At 37.5% G+C, this 20,667-nt stretch overlaps 1 protein-coding gene across 1 annotated transcript in view; it reads left to right on the top strand.

Annotated features, from left to right (window-relative positions):
• ANOS1 (anosmin 1) overlaps positions 1-20,667 on the top strand; it is a 131,031-nt gene that overhangs the window by 6,462 nt on the left and 103,902 nt on the right. Inside the window, exon 2 of the mRNA XM_038130968.1 lies at positions 18,145-18,192. Coding sequence (XP_037986896.1) covers positions 18,145-18,192 — 48 coding nt within the window. The remainder of the gene's footprint in view (positions 1-18,144; positions 18,193-20,667) is intronic.

The raw sequence follows: 20,667 nt of genomic DNA, 5'->3' as shown, positions 1-20,667 counted from the left end.
ATGTATGTGTCTCTCTGTGCTCTGCTGTAGAAAAATCGTGAAGAAACCATTTATTGTAACTGTCTCAAATAATTTTGAAACTAGAAATTGTTTTTTATTAAATCTTTTGAAAAGATGTGTGGTACTTCTCTAATGAGATGTGGTAGACACTAAGTGTCTTATTCCCAGAGTGTTTCAGTTCCGAAGGACAGGCTGCCCAGGCACTGAGTTTGGTTAGTTCTCTTGGGACATGTTCACAACCTTTTCTAAATGTGAGGATGTGTGCCATCTGCTTTTGTTGCTGTTTCAGTACTCATCTCCTTTCCAAAAATAGCCCTTGTGTTAAGTAATTCTGACTTTCATATGTCTTGCAAAGCACACTGCTCCTAATTTATTTCCACAGACAAATTGTAGCATTTGTCATTACTTTTTTTTCCCTCAAAACTCATTAAAATCATTCTTCTGTTTTAAATGTTCATATGGCATATGATCTGGATAATTATTCTGGCATTTGGCGTGCCCTGATTATCAAGATCTGCAATCGTGAACAAAAGGTGCACAGATCTAACAGAATCTTGGGTAAAACCTGTGAAAATGAAAGGTTTGTTTTGAATAACAATGGTTGCATTTAGTGAAAGCAGCTGCATTGTTCACCCTATTGTGCAATTGAGCCATAGTTAGCCTTTGCTGTTGTAACCTGGTCTGGTATGAACCTCCCTGATTTCTGATTTGAACCTCCCTAAGTGGGAGTTTTAACTTTCTCATAACCAGACCCAAATCTCTTTGCCCTCAGTGGATGCTTGCATAGCTGATATGAGTGCAGGGGTTTACATGGCCTGGTCACTGTTTTCTAGTGTCTTTGATGACTCAGACTTTGTCATTGCTTTCCTAAATTAAAATACTTGTCTGTGTCTCAAGTGTAAGTTTAAATGAAATCAAGTGACCTGTATGAAAATGTAATGTGAATGGTGAGCAGTTGTACTGAGCAATGGGAGTTGCCAAGATATTTTTCTCACATTTACTTGTGTATTCTTACATATTAAGAAAAAAAAATTCTTTATGCTTATGTTCGTAAAATTAAAATTGCTGTTAATTTGGTAAATGTGCTGGATACCAGGTGCAATAAACCCAACAGGAATTACTAATAGGTTTTAAAGTAGACGTTTTATGTATAGAAAATATTGGCAAAGAATAGTTTAAATGTCACAGTCATGTTGGTGACGGGGAGGAAATGCTGCTTTTGAAATGCATTAGAAAACTTCTAAAAGAAAAATGCTGTTAATTCGAAAATATCAATCTTTTTCCATTGGAAGATATAGCTGCTTAACAGAGCAAAAGGTTTTTCAGATGTTTATATTAAAACTATTACTAAAGCATTATTTATTGTCTGAATATGGGTTGTCTCTGTGATTAACTAGTGCTCTGAACTTAATTTAAATGTATTTGATTTCGTAAGTGTTGTATAAGAAATAAAACACCCCAAAACATTAGATTTCTGAGACAGCTTGAAAAACAGACTGGTTTTCCAGATGCTCATCGTTTGTCATTTTGTAAAGGGCATCATCTTAAGATTGAGTGCTGAATTCGTGTTTACCGATCGATATTGTTATTCACATTCTGACCTACATCTCTACTGGCCATTCTATGTGAATTTTTACTCTGTCTGACTAGCTGGATTGGAGTACATAGCCAACTTTTGTAAACAGAAAATAAAGAGGTGTAATTTAGCATCCATGTCTTTAAACATTGAAAGTAGGAATAATGGCTTAGTATCAGGAGCATCCTACTGAAGACAGACACATCTGTATTGATATTTAGTAGCTGGTGCCTAGCAAATGTAAACCTTGCACTAAAACTCCTTGCCTAGGAGTTTACACCAAGAATCTTCATTTTTTGATCTCTCCCACAGCTGAGCCTTATAAGGCTTTATACTTCAAAAACCTTTGAAGTCCATGAAAAGCCTTCTGTTGATTTCAGCTGGATCAGGTCCACGTGTGAACACTAGGTCCATGTAGTCAACAAAGTCGAGTGCTGTGAACTTGGTGTCCCAGCTCCAGTTGTATCTGTTTTTCAGTCTTGTAATGACCAAGAGGTCACAGGACACAGAGATGGAGAACTGGGGGTGTTGAGAGGTAAGTAGACCCTTTAAACTTGAAAGTAGAGTGCTGTTCTTTTCATCTCTGATTAAAAAGAATCACACATTTTTTCCATTCACTGAAAAGAATATCAGATATTTCCAGATTTGGGGAACAACCTCAGTCTAAAGTTTTAATCACATTTCTGTTGTCTTCTGTGAATAGCATTTTCAGCAGTGCATCTCTCTACACTGTCAGAGATGTGACATCAAAGTTATGTACACACATATGTAATTACATTCCTTCAAAAAAGAAGAGACTGGTCTCAAACTTGCAGAGGACAGGACTGCCCTGGAAAGCAGCTGAGATTGCTGAGGAGCACATGTCTTCAGAACCTGTAGGAGAAGCAAGAAAAGGGACAGAGTCTCAGAATGGAGATAGGTGGACTTTATCAGGCTTGTAATACTGGAAGGAGAAATTATGTGAGAGTAGAGGGCACTGTTAAATTTCCTGTGACACAATTTATTGAAATTAAGGAATTATGGAAGCAGAAAACAGATGTAGTGGGTCTATAGGAAGAGTTGTTTGTAACTGTTTCTTGTGAACATGTTTTATTTCTGTCCTTTCTCAGCTGCTTGAAATTTTACTTGGTTTAAGAAATTTAATTTTTCATTTTTGAAACATGGTAAACATGTTTTGAAAACCATTTTCTCTTCATTGAAGAGGTCAGTTATAGGAAAGGCTCTTATGAAAATTTACAACAAAGTTCTAGCTGACATTGTCTTTCATGTGAGAACTCAAACTGCTGCCCCTGTAATTCCTCGAGTGGTCACAGCTGAAACTGCAAACCTGGCCAAGGAAGTGAAGCCTGTTTTTTCTGCCTGTGAGGGCTGCAATCCAGCTGTCATGGATCCTGTAGTAAGTTAATATGAGGGAAAAAGGATTGCTTTGGAGGAAATGTCTTGTGTCCAGACAGTCAGAAATTGAGGATGATGGTGAAGATTGGGAGAGAATAATGTACTCATTTAGTCTAGTGCAAACATAGTTCAACTTTCCTTGCTATTCTTATGAGGATTTAGAAGCATAGTTCTGTTTTTCTCTTTTTAATATATTACTCTTTAGGGAAGTTATCTTCACAGTAATTTATATTAAAAAAAAAAAGAAAAGCGATCTCAGTTCATGTACATGAATGTGATTTCTCAGCTAGTGATTTAGGCCATGAGCATAGAGTAATACGTCATTTGTATTTAACTGAACGTGTTTTTTAACTGCTAATGACTGGAACATTCCAGTCAGGCCTCAGGGCATTTTTGGACCTAGAGACTACAAATTCATTTTTTTGACCTCAGTGCTGTAAGACTTTGGGTTTCCTTTGAATTTAGCACATGGCTGAACAGATATGTGAAGCAGCAAATAGTGAGGAAGGGGTGATAACAATGCATTATTATGATGATGGTGTCTCAATACAGTGACTATTTGTCATTCTCTTCTCCAGAATTTGTATCCCTCTATATAAACTATTTCAACTGTGTGCCTTTTTTTCCTTTTTTTGATTAGGTGATGGTTGTAGCTCCTTTGACAACAATAAAATCATGTTAATGTGTAACTACAACTAGACAATAATGAATCACACCATTATCTGCCCCCATTTTAATTAGTTACAAAGAGTGTATAATATGTTGACATTGAATTTGTACCTAACAATTTTGGGAAGGGAACTGGAACTGAAAGAGCTTGAGGCTTTCTTCTGTTTTGAAATTTCCTTCTATGCAACTGTGAACTGAGATCAAGAATTAGCCAAACATTGGTCAGTCTGGATATGCAGTAGGTGGAAGAAGCATTTGGGCTTAGACAAACTGACACAAAGAGGTAAAAATAATCCAATTAATGAAGAGTGTGTCACTTCATATAGTACTTAGTAGCAGCTATGGGACATGTTTGTCAGGATAGATAAGGAAAGAAGATGTAGATTTTTACAGCTAGGAGCTTATTGCTGGATTTTTTCTTTGGGTTAAAAAGTTGAATACACAATGTGAAAGACAGTAGCTTTCTGGTAGGTTTCATGGGTTTTCTGTCCAGTGCATCCTCACTGACCAAGTGAAGTAGAAATGCACACATACTGCATATGCAGCATATTAGTTAATCTTGTAAATTATTTAGATTATTCATAGATTCACACCCATGTGCTTGAGCACTGGACAGCATCAAAGCCAGAATTTTCAGTGGCAATTGATGTGGAACAGCAAACAATAAATATTGCAGGTCTTCTTCCTGTGTACGGAACTGTCCTTATGTAGAAAAAAAAGAGCAGCAGCGTGAACTAGATTTGAAAGTTAAGTTTAACCTCAGCTGTTCTCCAAATTGTAGAAAAGTGACCATTTACAGTTTCCTAAAGGATATGCTGGCTGCCTTTCTTTTGGAACAGAAAACACAACTTGGTTAGTTTTAAAAACTGAAGAGCTTTACAAATTAATGTAGGGTTGCTCATGTTGTTTACTTTAACTGGAGAGCTTTCAGATTTCTGACTGATACTCATTGATTCTTCCATTTATATAATTAATAGCTTAAGACAAAGATTCTTCTGGAGTTTTTGTTTCTGGCCTGAGGCTGATATGTCTACACTGGATAGTAATGCATCCGGTGGTTTCAATGGAAACAAGCTTGGGCCAGTGAAAACATAATAGAATTGTCTGTTTAAAGTTTATAGATAAAAACAAGAAAGTTCTCAGTATGCTGTTTAAAGATGAATAACTTGAATTTATTAAATACCATCTTATTGTATCATGACATCTTTCTTTTCAATTCAATGGTAGTAAATAACAATGTCATTAGGACAAAGTAAAACTGAATTGCCAGTTATATGCTAGATGTAAAGAACCTTTAAATATTTGTGGAAGAGATTCCTTCAGATGACAAGGGAAGGTAGAAGCAATTTAATGTAACCAGAGCTAAGTGCCTCTAAAGACAGTAAACAAATATTTTTTTTAAAACATGAGATACTGCCCAGTTTCTGATTGTTACTCCATGTATCCAGGTGCCTTCAGGGATTCCGAAGTATCCCTTTAAGTTTCATCAACAGGCATGGTGTGTTCTCTTAATAATAGGAGCAGATGTCAAATTTTTATGCCTCTAAGATGCTTAGTCATACCTAGGAGATCCATCTGGTATAGATCGAGTCTCAGTTAACTTGTTCTCACCCATGAACTTCCCGCTGAGAAAGTAAATCGAGCAGAGCTTCTCAGTCCAATGAAGAAGAAACTTGAATATTATCAATCTACTTGTAGTCCCAGAACCCCCTTCGCTGTTTTTCTTTCCTAGCTGCTTTACACAGGTGAGAAGGCTAGTAAAATGGAAGAAAACTTTATAATTGGGACAGAGTTCCTGGAGAATACCACCAGTATCAGTGACTTTCCAAAAAGGGAACAACTGGAACATTTGTCAGTTCTGCAGAAAAAGGTGATTTAAGAGAAAGAAACATAATCTTAATATAAAATGCCTGCTGATAGTACAAGTTATTGACAAGCAGTATTAACTGCCCACATTTTATGACCTTAAGGATATATATTACAGTGGTTTTCTTTTGTGGCTGTTGATTTAGATTAAAGATATAAAAGCAAATGCTGGGCTTCACAACTGGTGTGATCCCTGCAGTGGAATTCTGTGAAATTCCATATCCAGTTGTTTACATCAACTGAAGGCTTTAAAATGCTGTGCCTTGGGTAGGGACTTAGGCTGTGCTTTGACATCTCTCATGTTACAAGCCTTTCAATAACTTCAATGCAAATTAACCTGATTTAATTTTTAGCTCTTTCACCTGGTGCCAGGAAGGTCTGAAACATGATGGACCTGTCAGCAAATGCTTGTTCTGCATAATAGCTACATCTCTGGTAACCATATGTGTTAATGACAAATGCTCCAGTTCTGCCTTCAAGGGAGATTAATTTTCCTTTTATGGTATGTCTTCATTAGTTAGTTATAAGACTGTATTCTAAAAACCTGACATATGAAGTGCTTTTATGTTTGTGGGAAATTTTATGGCAATGTGATGAAGCAACATAAATCTTCCACTGAAGATTGTCAGTGAAGAAAGATCAAGTTAATACCTCTGTACCTTGAATTGTATGAGTAGTTTTAGTGTATTGTTTTCAATATAATTTAATGTTGATGTCTTCTCTCTCTCATCTGTCCTTTCACAGTCTTAGGTTTCTTGCAAGTTGGTCCAGAACATTGGACTGCAGCAATTGTCCCATGGAATATAAATTTCTTGTAGCATACAGTTCTTAAACTGGAAAAAAACCCTAAGAAAACAGGAAGAATCTATTGCAACTTGTATTAAAAGGCTGTTTCTCTCAGGAATATTCTGTCAGTGTTACAGGGCCAAAGGGTCTCAGCTAGGATCAGCTTAGCAGATGTGTTCAAATTCAAGTGGAAAGGGAAAGAGCACACCCTTCAGTGTGCTCCTTCACTTGAGGCCTGTTTTTCATCCATTGTCACCACAGTGTCATTGCAACTTCTGCTGTTGTGGGATCTATTACCATTCCTTTAAATAGGAAAGGAATAAGAATGTGGTCTGCACATGAACACCAACGGGGTTTGCAGGTCTGGGAGCTGAGGAAAGACAGCAGCACTGGCTGGTCTGGAGAAGGGCATCATGACTTGCTCCGCTTGCGTGACACTGTTGGGAGAAGGACATTCAGTAAGTGATGTGATGTGTGGTATCTGAGCAGATGCTGCTGGCATCTCCTGTTTATGACAGGCCTAATTTGGCAGCCCTGTGTGCCTTTTGGCCTGCTGCAGAAGTGAGAGCTGGGTTGGGAAGGGACAGGCCAAGCACCAAAAAAATAGGAGCAATGGAGAGAAGAGTGTTAACCTGCCTGATAAGATTTTTGTTGAGTTGTGCTTTTGAGATGAAACAAATAAATGATGGCCTTATTAAACTGCACCCATTACATGTTTTCTGTCTCTCTGCAACATCTACAGTGAAAGGCAGATGTATGGAAAGATTAATAATTAAAATATATCAGGGAAATAATATATTTTTTCTGAAATGCTGCTTTAACTATTGTCATTAAAGACTTTTTTTGGGTGTGTGTGGTTTCTAACAATATTGTGTTGGGTTTGGTTCAGATTGCAGACAGGCTATTCTGCTTAAGTCCAAGGGTAATTTTTGTTTGAAAAAATCTCTTAATTCCTGAATGGCCACAACCCTTTTGCAAATGTTTCTAGGAAATCCCAGGTCTGGTGAGGTGCACTTCACTCACTGAGACAGGTCTTCTGTGGAAAATGGAACAAAACTCCCCAAAGACTGTTTACACAGCCCTTAGACCTCCAAGGACTGTGTTAAGTTTTAAACTTTTTACTTTTGAGAGCTTTGCTATGTACTTTAATAATTCCTCCAAAACATGATTTTTGCTTAAAAAATGTTACAAATATTAATAGGTTTCTTGAGCTACCTATGAATAATTATGGTCAAATTTTAGACTGCGTATTTCATCTGTAGGATTGTTATTTGTGCTAAGTTTTACTGCTAAGATTATACTTTACTACATGCTTTAAAAGTATTAAAATATAGTGAAACACAGTATTCATATTGGCAATTATGTTTATTGATCTTATTGCCTTCAAAGAGGAAAAATTTTATAGTAATACATCAAGACAATAGGAATAAGGAGATACTTGCCACAAATATTTTATGTTGAGAAAGGTGCTGCATGGAATTCATGTTTTCACTTGTTTTCCTTTAAAAGGGAAATAAAAATATATGTATCCATCAGCTTGTGGCTGCTACTGTGGCTTCAAATATTTAGTATCTTGTAAATTAGTAACACATGCCAAAGAGAAAAATTTCAGGAATGCATTTCCCATCATGTGAATTTCATGCAATTATATTGGAAATAAATAGTGTGTTAAGCCCAAGAATGTGAGTGTATAATTTGATGGTACCTGACTGAGTCATAGTAACATGGCCACTGAAGAGCTGCTAAGTTTGAAGGACAGGTGTGTGTATCCATACTCTTGCCAAAGTTACAAGTGTAGTATATAATTATGTCCCTCTCATACGTGCCAGAACAGAATAAGAGAAAATGCAATGAAACTTCACTTCAGTATGTGGTACAGTACAATGCATTTAGCAGTTTTGGAATCAGAAATTACTCCATGACAATGCAACACGCATGGACTACTCCGTGTTTGTGTAGTTTATGGTTAGCCTATTTATAGTGGACATTTTAGTCGATATGAAAATGCATGGTTGTTGTTCTTTTTGTGTGTGTGTGTGATTAGTTTCTTAAGGATGTGAGACAACAGAACCTTAGTCATTTTGCATGTCCAGAAAGGAACGCTGCCCTGACTGACCCTGAAACTGTGGCTTTTGAGGAAAATTTAGTCTAATAGGAAGCACTCTTGTGTGTTTGGGAGATGTTAGAAGTGTCTGAGATGCAACTACACATTAGTGTTTTAATGTGGATCAGAGTTTGTTTTGGGGAGTGAGTCTCTTAAGTATCATGATCACCTTTTCTTTCACATTCTGGACCAGTCTGAGAGTTCACGCACTGGATTTCTTCTGGATTAACATAACTGGCAGAGATAATCCACAGGGATGTAATGTGCTTCAGCATCTAATAGGCATCTGTGGGACCAGACTAGAATTAGTTGAAGGGAAGGGGAAAGTTAAAATATGTTTAGTGCATACATCAAGCCCATCAGGACCAGGTGTTTTGCTCAATAGATGGGTTTCTGTGGTCCACATGACTTCTAAGGGAGTTTGTAGCTGATTCTGGAATGCTCTGTTGGTAGGCAGTGGGGGCAAATGCAGCCTATGATAATTATACCACGTCACATGCTCTTGGGAATCACCCAACTAACCAGTAATCCTATAATCATACAGAATAGTAATGTGGACTGTAGTTTTCAGTTATAAAATCAAATCAGCATTCAAAGAAGCATGCAAACATTTCTGAAGCATTGAATCCTACAGTATATTGAGAACCAGTTGTATTTTTTTTCAAATACAAAGTAGGTTGTATATGTCTACATTTATATTGCATTTTACCTAAGCAAGCATTACGTTTTTAGAATGTATTTTGTTCTTTTTGATGTTAATTTCCCAAGGCTACGCTTTGTCTCATCCTTGAGCCAGCACATACTTTTATTATCTCATTATTTCATATGTATAGGAAACCAACTTTATGACACAACAGAAGAGGTGCATTAGCATTTTGAAAGGGTGGGGATTTTGAAATAGAGCTTATGAACAAGTAGTTGACAAGATATCTTTTGCTTCCCATATTAATGCTGTTAGACTAGTTTCTGTTCACTTCAACTGGATTACTTAACACCAAAAAATGTGTTCAAAATTTGGCCCAAATATAGTTTGAGATTCAATATATAACTTTAATATCTTCAAGCTAGTGTCAGTGTGTTTAATTCCTCCCGTTGCACAGAGAAGTGAAGTTTATTTCATCTGGATTCTTTTACAGATTGGTAAAGACTTCTGCTAAACAGACTTCTGCTAGACTTCTGCTAAGACCTCAGTTGAGATCAGTCTTAGAAGTGGTAAGAGTGAAGTCTGTGAAACCACAAGAAGGCAGTCATAACTCACAAGTGTGTGGAGACACAAGGATTCCTGTGCTCATTTGTTTTTACAGCTTGTGTTTATCTAGTAGTTTTTCTGTGCGTTTGAGAAGACAGTGCTCTGAAAAGAGGAAAAGTGGCCCATACTTAGAGATGCAAATTTAATCCAGGCAATGCATAGTCTATTTTCAAAAGTACTGATCTTTTGCTGTTTCATTGGTAATGGCTTTTGGAGTTTGATGATTTTCTAGGAACCTACTAATGATGACGGCCAGAGAGCAAATAGTGTTGTGTATCGTGATATAGGTGATGGTTGGTGATTTTCTTAATTTCTTTTTAAATTACTCTGCTCTAATTTTTTTTTTTTCTGTTTTTGGTGTATGTGAACTTGTGTCTTTTAATGCGGTCTGTAACAGCAATAAAGGTTGACTTTGTATAAACTGTTTTGGAAATATCAACACAAAATTTTAGGTCAATATGGTTCTATTTATAGCTATCCATCTACAGGAAGACCCACCATATTTTGTGATAGGAGCTAGCACATTACAGATCATGTCAATGTAAACATAAATCCAAAAGAAAACCTGACTAAAACTTCCTAAAAAATTATTTGTGATATCCATTTTCTGGTGTCAAATCCAGATGTTTAAAATTAGGTGGCAGAGTGAGTCACACTGTGACCCATGATAATTTAATTTTGGTTTATAATTGCCAATTCAGAGAATGAATTTTTAGGATGATCAGTTTTATAAGTATTTCTTGCATTCAGTCATCTCTTTAACTTAATTACTTTGGATTAACCAGTAACCAGCATGGACTTTTCTATGGTTTAAACATCTGTGGTATAAAAATGACTTCCTCTAAGGGCATTTTACATTTGATTTAGTTGTGAGGAATCATAGTGGTTAGTTAGGGAAACAGAAAAACTTCAAGTGTTTGTTCCAAAATGTGTTCTTGCCCTCAGCTTCTTTTTTCGGGATATTGTTGCTCAGTATTTTTTTTTTTTTGAAGTTTTCTTTAAGAGTTGTATGTCATTATAAGATGGCAGAAAAAATATATATTCTTAGTTAAGCTTAATGCTGAATTTCTACATGTGTTTATATAACAGAGTCCTAAAGTTATCTGATAGTAATATATTAATCAGTGTGACTAATATGGTGCTAAGTGCTGTTTGAGCTCCTACCTTTTCTCACATTAGCGTTCTATGAAGTATTTTTTTGTTACTGTTTTTGTTTTGTTCTGGTAGGTTTTATATGCTTTTTTGTTTTCTCTTGTTTGGATGATCTTTATTTGGTTTTGGATTTGAAATTTTGCTTTGTGATTTTGCTTTGTGATTTTGCTTTGTGATTTTGCTGACTAGAATAAAGTCTAAGGACCTTACTTATGCATCAGGAGTAAATGAAGATGCTATTTTAGACCTTAAAGCACAGCCTTGTGCTGTCAGTCTCAGCCTGGGCTGGCTCCCAGGGCATAGAGAGCAGGGGCTGGGGGTGGCCTCATTGCAGGCTATGGCCTCTCCAAGGGCTGAGCAGAGCTGGGTGCTGGTAGCAGGGTCATCAACAGCCTCAGGCATGGCAAAAGATGAGCCAGGGTCAGGGAATGCCAGGGACACCTGTGGGATGAATGGGCTCATGGTGTGCTGGGAGAGCTGGCTCCGGGGTTGTAATCAATGGGGCCACATCTGGCTGGTGTCTGGTCATCACTGGTGCTCCTCAGGGTTCAGCAGGTGAATGCACCATTAGTGCAAGCTTGCTGATGATACCAAATTGGGAGGTGCTGGTGATTCTTCTGAGGAATGAGAAGCCTTGCATAGGGATTTAGATAGATTAGAGCACTGGGCAATGGTTAATAGGATGAAATTTGAAAAGTAAACGATGTTGAATTCTGCATAATGCTGGGCACAGGTATAAACTGGCAGAGGAGGAGTTGGAGAGCAGCCCTGCAGAAAAAGATCTGGGGTGACTGGTCAGCATCAGGCTGAATAGGAATCAGCAGGGTTCCAAAGCAGCCGAGAGGGAAAATGACATCCTGGAGTGCATCAAACATAGCACCACCAGCTGCTCAAAATGGTGATTATCCCACTGTATTCAGCATTGGTGCAGCCTCACCGGGAGTGCTGTGTGCAGTTCTGGGCCCCACAATTTAATAAGGATGTGAAAGTCCTTGAATGCTCCCAGAGGAGGGTAGCAAAGCCAGTGACAGGGCTGGAAGATGTCCTGAGAAGTGTGGCTGAGGACTTTGGGTGTGACTGTTCTAGAGAGGAGGAGGCTGAAGGGTGACCTCATTGCTCTCTGCCTGAAAAGGGGAAGTGGAGAGGAAGGTGCTGATCTCTTCTTCCTGGGGTCTACTGACAGGACAGATGGGAATGGCTCAAAGCTACACAGTAACGTTCGATTTATTATTTGTTGATGCTTACTTTTTTCAGTTTTATTCTTTATTTAGAAGCATTATAAGGCAACAGAAATCCCTTACTAAGGAATTATTTCTGTAAAATGCAATGTACAAGGAAATCAGAAACTATATAAAGAACAAAATGTACTCATTTCAGTTATTTATATTTTCTTCCTTTCTTTCCTGAACAGAAGCCAAGGAACCAGAATATTACTGCTATTTTGTTGTATTTTGTGGCAGTTTTCCATCTCATACTGTTCTTCTGTCCAGGGCTTCTCCAGTGGCCGGTCTTCACACTTGACATACACTGGACAAGCATGTAGTAGGAACACTGCTAAAAATATGTTTGCATAAGTTGCCCTTGGAAGAGCCAGTCTTGTTTCTGAGGCAGACCTCACTAATGAACTTCATAACTTTCTCCTTCACCACCTGCAGCTCCATGTTTCTCCTGTTCATTTCTACAGAGTGGTTTGGTTTCACTGGCCAGGTTTTAGTCTTCACTCTAGCCTGTTGCCAAGTCATCTCAAAGTGCATAAGGTGTTAAATTTGTTGTAACTTGGTGAAAGACTTCTGGGGTGGGTGTTCATAGTGTTGTATAACAGGGTGTCCTCTTTTCATTTTCCTGCATTATTTTTAAAGAAAAAGATGTTCCAGTTATTTACATACAAAAGCATAACTAATACCACAGCACAGGAGAGGTGGTACTGTGGTTCCCCTGCCCATACATTTACTACGAATTTGTGTTTAATCCTGATAGAAGGGCTTTGAGAAATAAATTTATCTTTGGCATTCCCTATCTGTTGGTTTTGATATCTCTCCCCACTACGTGTACAGACTTACCTGAAATTCATTCCTAAGTGCACACTTCTGCAGTTGGGAGCTGGGATGCCTAGTTTGAATTTCTTGATTCCATTTTGCACCTTAGTTCCACATTTCAGAGCTGGGCCTGGGGACACACAGCACTGACATACATAAGTACCTGTATTAATTTGTGCCACAGTGAACATGCAGGAAATGCATGTTAAACACAAGTTATACTTTCTGTTACTTTTAACTTCATGCTGTTCATATTTTTGAAAGGGTACAGGAAATGTCTATTCGGAGCATCTTTTTAAATTAATGATTGCAGCAGTTATTGATTTGTCTACTCAAATGTTCTGTTTTACTTCAGTGGGCACTGTTATTTGAAAAGTTTATTTCTATGCTTTTTTGTCATTTTGAAACAAGCAGTGAGGTTGTCAGGAGAGGCTACTTCTGAGAGACAGTGGTTTCACACAAATGTGGATTGAAGATTGGGCAGGGGAGAAGAGACTTCCAAAACTGATAATAGATATGCAGCTACTGTCATAGCATATGAAGTGGCTAGTTAATTTTCATAGCTCATGTCTGGCATTTCAAAAGAATGGTTGTATCTCCTAGCATAATTATGGACAGAGATGCAAATTAAGTAATTTTATACTGTTGTTTTTTGTTTTTTTTTTTTTTTTTTTTATGTTGCTCCAATTAAAGACCAGTTTGTACTTGCTTGTGAATGTTATTAACTTTCTCCCCCCCATGGGGCCTACTGTAGGTAGAAGAAGATTGATTTTTCTTGCTTCTCTACATGTATTTTTTTTTCTTACAGGAGATGCTGCACAGCATTCCTTTTATCAAGGCACAGAATATAGATGTTTATCTTAACTGTTTAGGGCAAAGGGCATTTGTAGTTTAACAAAGGAAATCAAGTGTGCACAAATACTTGCTGGAATGAATCTTGTAATATGGTCTTGTAATCCTACGAGTCTTATAATATTTGTCTGTTATTTTGTTTTAGTTTTTTTTCCCCCCTCCTGTTTTTGCTTTTGTAAGCTCTTTTGCTTGTACGTGTTTAACAGCCCTGGTCTTTGAAGGTTTGATTCTTGAAGTTTGTCTACCATTTCCTTCCTGGCAGATTGAAAGTGTGTGGGGCTCAGGTGGTGACCCGAGTTCCTCTAATCCATCTCCTACGTGCTGTTGGAGACTGCTTTAGTTTCCTCTGCCTGGCACCTTTCACATGATGTGTCAGGCCTGGGAAGATGGGATGCTTGGATTTTGCTTTGTTGAGTGCAGTTTGCTCTCTTCAGTATGCAGATTAGGATGCTTCAAGGTTGCCCTGAAGATACACTGTGCAAGGCTTTTAAGGGGGTGTAAAACTGGTATTTAACCCTTCCTTGAAGCCATTTTTGCACTGCAGATTGAAGCCACCACTAAAGACTTAGTCAGAAGTCTCACTGGCTTCTGACTAAGTCAAGAAGAAGTTAAGTCAAGTCAGAATTGGGTTTGAAGAAAAACAGACATGAGGGAGCTGAGAATGGAATGTTGGGGCAGGTGAAAGGCTACAGATAAAACACAAATTGCTGATTATTTGAAATTAGGGTTTCAGCCAGGTACACTGGCATAAGCAATAATCACAGCTGAATGTTTGTGATTAACCATGTGTTAAGATGCAGAGGTGGGGAGACCCTTCATTTAGAGTTTGTCCTTGCTCTGATACGTTGCTGTTCCAAGGAAGCCTGTAGAATTTGTTTTTTCTTATACAGCGAAAGATTGATCATTCACATCATGATAGTTTGTATGAAGTTGCTAAACAATATTTTTACATTTTGATAAACTTCCTTTTTAACTCAAGTACTAATAGGTTTCAGTAAAGAAATGAAAACAGTCGTAGGTGTTGAAATTATCAAGTAGGGGAACCACACATCTGAGCATTTATGGCTTTATTGTTTCAAGTAACAGATCTAATTTAAAAGCAGAGGCGCTTTTTCTAGTTCAGTGGAAAGTAGCAGCATAGCTGAAACAAAGTAGTGAGCTGCTACTGATCTGTTATTGCAATCAGCTACTTCTGTCACATTTTATGTGAAGAAGAAAGGGGCATAAATTGAAACTAGCACATAAAATATTGTTTTAACATTGCTGCTGGCTAGATTTGTAAATGGAAAAAATAAATCCTAATACAGCATTGAGAGTAATACTAAAAAATTCCCACTAGCTTATGTTATTTACAGCTATTCTAAAGTTTTATTTCTTTTATTTATGTCTCTTTCCAAAAGGGTTGGACCTGAGATGGTGCTCATAGTTAGCTAATCTTATGCTAGCAAATCTCTGTTTTACCTAAACTTTACCATAATGATAGATAAAAATGGTATTATAAAATTAAGTAGTATTGCATGGTAATCTGCTGAAAGATGAAATAAATTTTCATAAAATATTGAAATTAAATGGTATTAACTGATTGTTTTAAAATGCTCCTGAATAACTGCAAATAATGGGAAAGAAGTGAAAAAAGAGTAGATATGTCTTTATTATCCCCATAGCTTCCTTGGTAATGCAGGAGTAGAAATTGTTAGCATTTCAGCTCTTATGAAAAAAAGACATATATGAATTTTCTGAAGTTCAGATTAAGAGTTGTGGTAAATGCCAAACCATTCTGTGATTCTGACTATGGAGATTGTTGAAGTCCCAAAATGATGGAAATTGGGAGGGATCTTTAAAGATCATCTAATTCATCCTTCCTAATCTGGCATCTTCCATGAGATCATGTTGGTCATTGAATAGTTCCAGTAATGGAGCATCCACCACTTCTCTGGGCAACCTGTTCCAGTATCTCATCACCCTTTCTAGGGAAGAAACTTTTTATGATCCAATCTAAATCTGCCCTCTCTGTTTTCATCTGTTACCCTTTGTTCTGTCCCTACAGGCCTTGGTCTCTCTGCCTTTCTTGCAAGTCCCCTTTATATAATGAAAGGCTGCAATAAGGTCTCTCTGAAGCATTCTCTTCTCCAGGCTGAACAATCCCAAGTGCCTCAGCCTTTATTGAAAGGTTCTCTGGTCCTCTGATGATTTTTGTGGCCCTTACCTGGACCTGCTCCTACAGGTCCTTGACTTTCTTGTCTTGAAGATCCCAGAACTGCATGCAGTTCTCCATGTGTGGCTTGTGAGAGCAGATTAAAGGACGACGATCCCTTCCCTTGACCTGCTGGCCACATCTTGGAAACTTTTGTGAACATATGACTACACACTTGTATGAAGACGTGCACAAACATGATCTTTTTAAACATTCACAAAGAGAGATCCAGCTTCAAAGCATAGGCTTCATAGTTGTGGTAGCAAATCTCTGTATTCAAGCTTACAAATGTTGCTGAGATCAGAGCACAATGCTGCAGTTTTGAAAAACTATTGAAGTTGTCTATATTACAATTATTCTAATGTATGTATTTCTCCTTCTGAATTGTATATTGACAGAATAATTTTTGTTTTTTCTGTGTGAGTTTTATGCATAAAAAGTTTTGTATTGCTGTAGTTGAGAGCCAGCTGGCAGCTAAGTTGACATGTGCTCACTCAGTTGATCCGTGGGTGGTACTGGGGAGAGTATCAGAGCAGTAAAGGTAGAAAAACCTCATGGGTTGTGATAAAAACAGTTTAATAGGTAAAGCAAAGGCCATGCACAGAAGCAAAGCAAGAAATTATTTCACTATTTCCCAGATGTTCAGCCATTCCCTTCGTCATGCATAGTGGTGATTTGGGAAGACAAAGACCATCACTCCAAATATCTATCCCTTCCCTCTCCTCCCCTTGGCATTATATGTTGAGTAAGATACCATGTTGTACGGAATATTCCTTGGGTCAGTTGGGATCATCTGTCCCTGCTGTGTCCCCTCCCAACTCCTTGTGCACCCCCAGCCCTTCCTGGTGGGATGGGGTGAGGAGCAGAAAAGGCCTTGATCCTGTATGTAAGCACTTGTAAGCACTGCTCAGCAGTAACAAAAACATCCCTGTGTTATCAACACTGCTTCCAGCGCAAATGCAAAGCATAGACCATACTAACTACTGTGAAGAAAATTATGCCAGATGAAACCAACATATGTAACATAGATGTATCATTCCCTTATTTGCATCACTCTTTAATAAAAAAAAAGAAAAAAATTGAAAGAGGAGAAAAAGATATAGAGCTGCTGTATTAGTACTTCGTGTTCTGGCCTACCTGAATTCCTCCTGCTTGGAAACTGGTTTCCAGATCTATAGTTGGTGCCAAGAGTTATGATATACTGCAGTCACATTCCCTGTGGGAATACCTTGCCTAATTCCTGTGAAAGGGTGTCCTTTTATTCCCTCATAGGCTGACAATTGTAGCCTAATTCTGAACAATAGAGTGACCAGAATCTTCAGCTATTCTGTTTCCAGAGTATGGATTTATAAATGATGGAAGAAGTACATACATATAATGTCCCTACCCTGGGCTTTGGATGTGTTGCATGGTTTGTACCCCATTTCTCATGTTCAGTCATTTAGGTCTTCTTGATGTTGTTTCAATCTTCCACTATACAGAAAGTAAATCATTATTTTGTTTCATCTTCTAACACCACAAACATATACTTCTGAGCTCTGAGTTTTTTCCAAAATTGACCCTTCAGAAACATCTCTAGGACAACAGCAAGTTGCTGTTTGGCCCTGTGCCAGTTTCATACTTCTCTTTCTCTTCTTATCTGGTTTTCCTTTAGCTTAAATTATTTAATTGCATGTTATACTGTATTGGTTATTTTATTGCAGTCAGGATAAATCAGAGCTATACTGTTTCCTTGTCTTGGAAATGCACTTTACTATCAAAAATATAAAATAAAACTGGCGCAGGTGTCTTTTGGGAAACTCATGTTGCATTTAATTGAATTTTCCATTTATGTAAAGGTTGTTCATTATCTTTGCTTGACAATTTATTTTAAGTGTTGTGCAATATTGAAATGCAACTAATGGACTTTTTGTGAATTACTACTAATTATATCAAAATTTCTTAAATGCAAGTGTTGCCTTTTGTCTACTACATAGCAGTTCTAGACAACAAGTGTTTTCAAAGATGGACTGAAAGATGACTTTGGTCAGTTTTCCACCAAATTTGCCTACTGAAATGCTTTCCTAACTTTTTAATGTTCATTTACACTTGTGTGAACCTTTAACTCTACAAAAGGGACTAGGAGTCCCTTTTGGTACTTACGTTGTGGCACAACATCATTGTCTAAGCAGAACTGGATGGTGTACTCCATTTAAATATGTTAAGGTGAATATGTGTAGTCTGAAAGAAATATTACAATTCATGTACATTTCCTTTGTCTTTCAGAACAATGGGTCACTTGCTTGGTGCCAGAATCATAAACAGTGTTCAAAGGTAAGTCCTGTTTTTTCCTCTCTCATTCATGTTACCTATCTGCTTTCAGTCTCTTGTCTGTAGATTAAGTGCTTTTCTTCTTAGCCTGTTTTCAGATGTGTCTGTTTATATTTTATTTGGAAACATCAACCTGTAATAAAACAGCAAAAATTAAAATCAAGTGATTTACTCTTTCAGGACAAAGGAACCATGTTGGAGGATACATATCAAACGTAGTTAAACCAACGTAATTCTGTCATTTTAAGAAAGTTTACACTGGCTAGAAATTGGTGTCTCATTTGTGATTTTTTTAGTATTTTTGGTCAGAAGAGAGTAAAACTGTCAATAACTTAAAAATCTTGCTCCAACAGCACCAGGGTATTTCAACATTCAACATTTCATTCGATTTGGGTATTTAATTTTTATCTTGAATTTGAGTTTCTTGGAAAGTATTCTTGACACAAATCCCAGTGGCTCTGCTGATGTCCCTTTCCCATTCTAGCATTTAAACCCTGAAAGCCCAAAGGGGTAAATGGGCTAATTGTAAACTCATTCTCCTGTGCAAGGGTCTTTCTATGGTGCCTGGGTGGAAGCAACAACAATTTGGGAGCTTTAGTGGGTTTAGCTCAAGTGGAATTGTACATTTGTTGCTGACTGTTCATAAATCTCATGGAAGCTGCATTCATTGGAAATTTGCCTAAATATCCTAAAAATATGTTTCTACGATAATTTAGGCCTTTTTATTCATGAAGGTTGTACTGAAAATTATTTACTGGAATTAATTACTGGAGTTAAATCTAAGTAGCATTGTTCTGTATTGTTTCAATAATGAAATTGATGTTAAATGCTATTGGTAACCCTTGATTTTAACACATGTTGATTTCTTGTGTACATTTAAAAAATGAGATTACACATTGGCTGATCTAGCTTCTGTTGACATAAAAGGGATTGGAATTGGGCTGATTTTTTGACTGTTCTGTTGCAGGTGAATAAAACAAAGTTGATTGCTTTTATCAGTATTAAAATCCAGGTATAAGAGTGTCAATATAAGAAAATAATGAAATGGAACCTTCCCTGTTAGCTGTGTCCCACTGCTAAGGATTTCACTTCTGCAGTGAAATCTTGTAATTCTTAAAATTCTTCTTGAAAACCCCAAACAGATGTGCAAAATACATATTTCATAATAACTGAATTGCCTTTGCAGGAAAGCATGAGGGCCTTGTTCCATAGTGATCCATCACTTGTTCCATTGTGATCCTGATACAGTTTTTTAAAAATTTAGTTGCAAAGCCTACTGTGGTAAGTAATCTGAAAGGTTTTCCAATGGTTTGTGTCTGCCCAACAAATAAGGAATCATACAAGAGAAGTAGTCCAGGTTTTAAAGCAGGGCAGAGGTTATAAGAATATCTCTCTGAATCACTCCCAGGTTTATTGAATAAGGTGTATATAAGCTGACATGAATTTTACCTTAAAATTGAATCAGTATCTTGAAACCAGTATAAGAATGCTACAAATTAATATTATATTGTGTTACAAAACAATGGTAGTTTAAGTTTTAAATTACTTAAAAATTGCTTTGCAGTCATGTCCCCCTATGTTTTTCATTCTTTCTTAGGAAGGTAATATATTTTCCTTAAGAAAGCAGCTTTACCATATTTAGAAAATAAATAAATGTAAACTTGGCCAAATTGTTAGCAGAGCTAAACTTAAGCATAATGTTATCTTTTCAGCATGGCTTTGATTTTCTGTGTTTTGCAATGCAAAGTTAAACAATTGCTTTAGCTAACTAAGTTTTTCAAAGTGATGCAGGGAATTCAGCTAGCCTTTTAAAAATGCAAATTCCTTTTACTTCTTCTCAGCACCTTGGTGGAGGAGGTTTGTATGAGTGTGACAGATACTGGAAGATTCCACAAGGAATGCTGTGCTCAACCTTACTACAACTAACATGGAAAGCCTTGTTGGAGATACAAAGGTTGGGGGCAGCCTTGGCTGCAGTGACCATGAGATTGTGAAATTCAGTATTAGGCAGGAAGGAGGCAGGGCAACAAGTAACCATGGACTTCAGGAGAGCAAGAAGGGGTCTTTAGGGGTCTTCTTGGAAAAATCCTGTGGGAACAGATCCTGTGGGGAAGAGAGCTCCAGGAGCTAGTTGATGTTAAGGATCACTTCTGCAAGGCTCAAGAATGATGCATCCTGGTGAGCAAGAAATTTGACAAAGTGGGCAAGAGACCTGTGTGGATGAATAAAGAACTTGTGTCGTTTCTCCAGTGTAGGTAGGAAACACACAGGAGATGGAAGCAGGGTCAGGCCACTTGGAATGAATACAGAGAGGTTGTCAGAGTAAGTAGCAATGAGGCAAGGAAGGCCACACATCTGGATTTAATTGATTAATAGGGACTGTGGTAACAGAGGACAGCGGGAAGGCAGAGTAGCTGAATGCCTTCCTTGCATCAGTCTTCATTGAAAAGACCAGCCTTCAGGAATCTCTGACACAGG

Source organism: Motacilla alba, chromosome 1 (assembly GCF_015832195.1).
Source record: "Motacilla alba alba isolate MOTALB_02 chromosome 1, Motacilla_alba_V1.0_pri, whole genome shotgun sequence".
Lineage (NCBI taxonomy): Eukaryota > Metazoa > Chordata > Aves > Passeriformes > Motacillidae > Motacilla > Motacilla alba.
The sequence above is the reverse complement of the archived record's forward strand: the minus strand, read 5'-3'. Positions and strand labels throughout refer to the sequence as shown.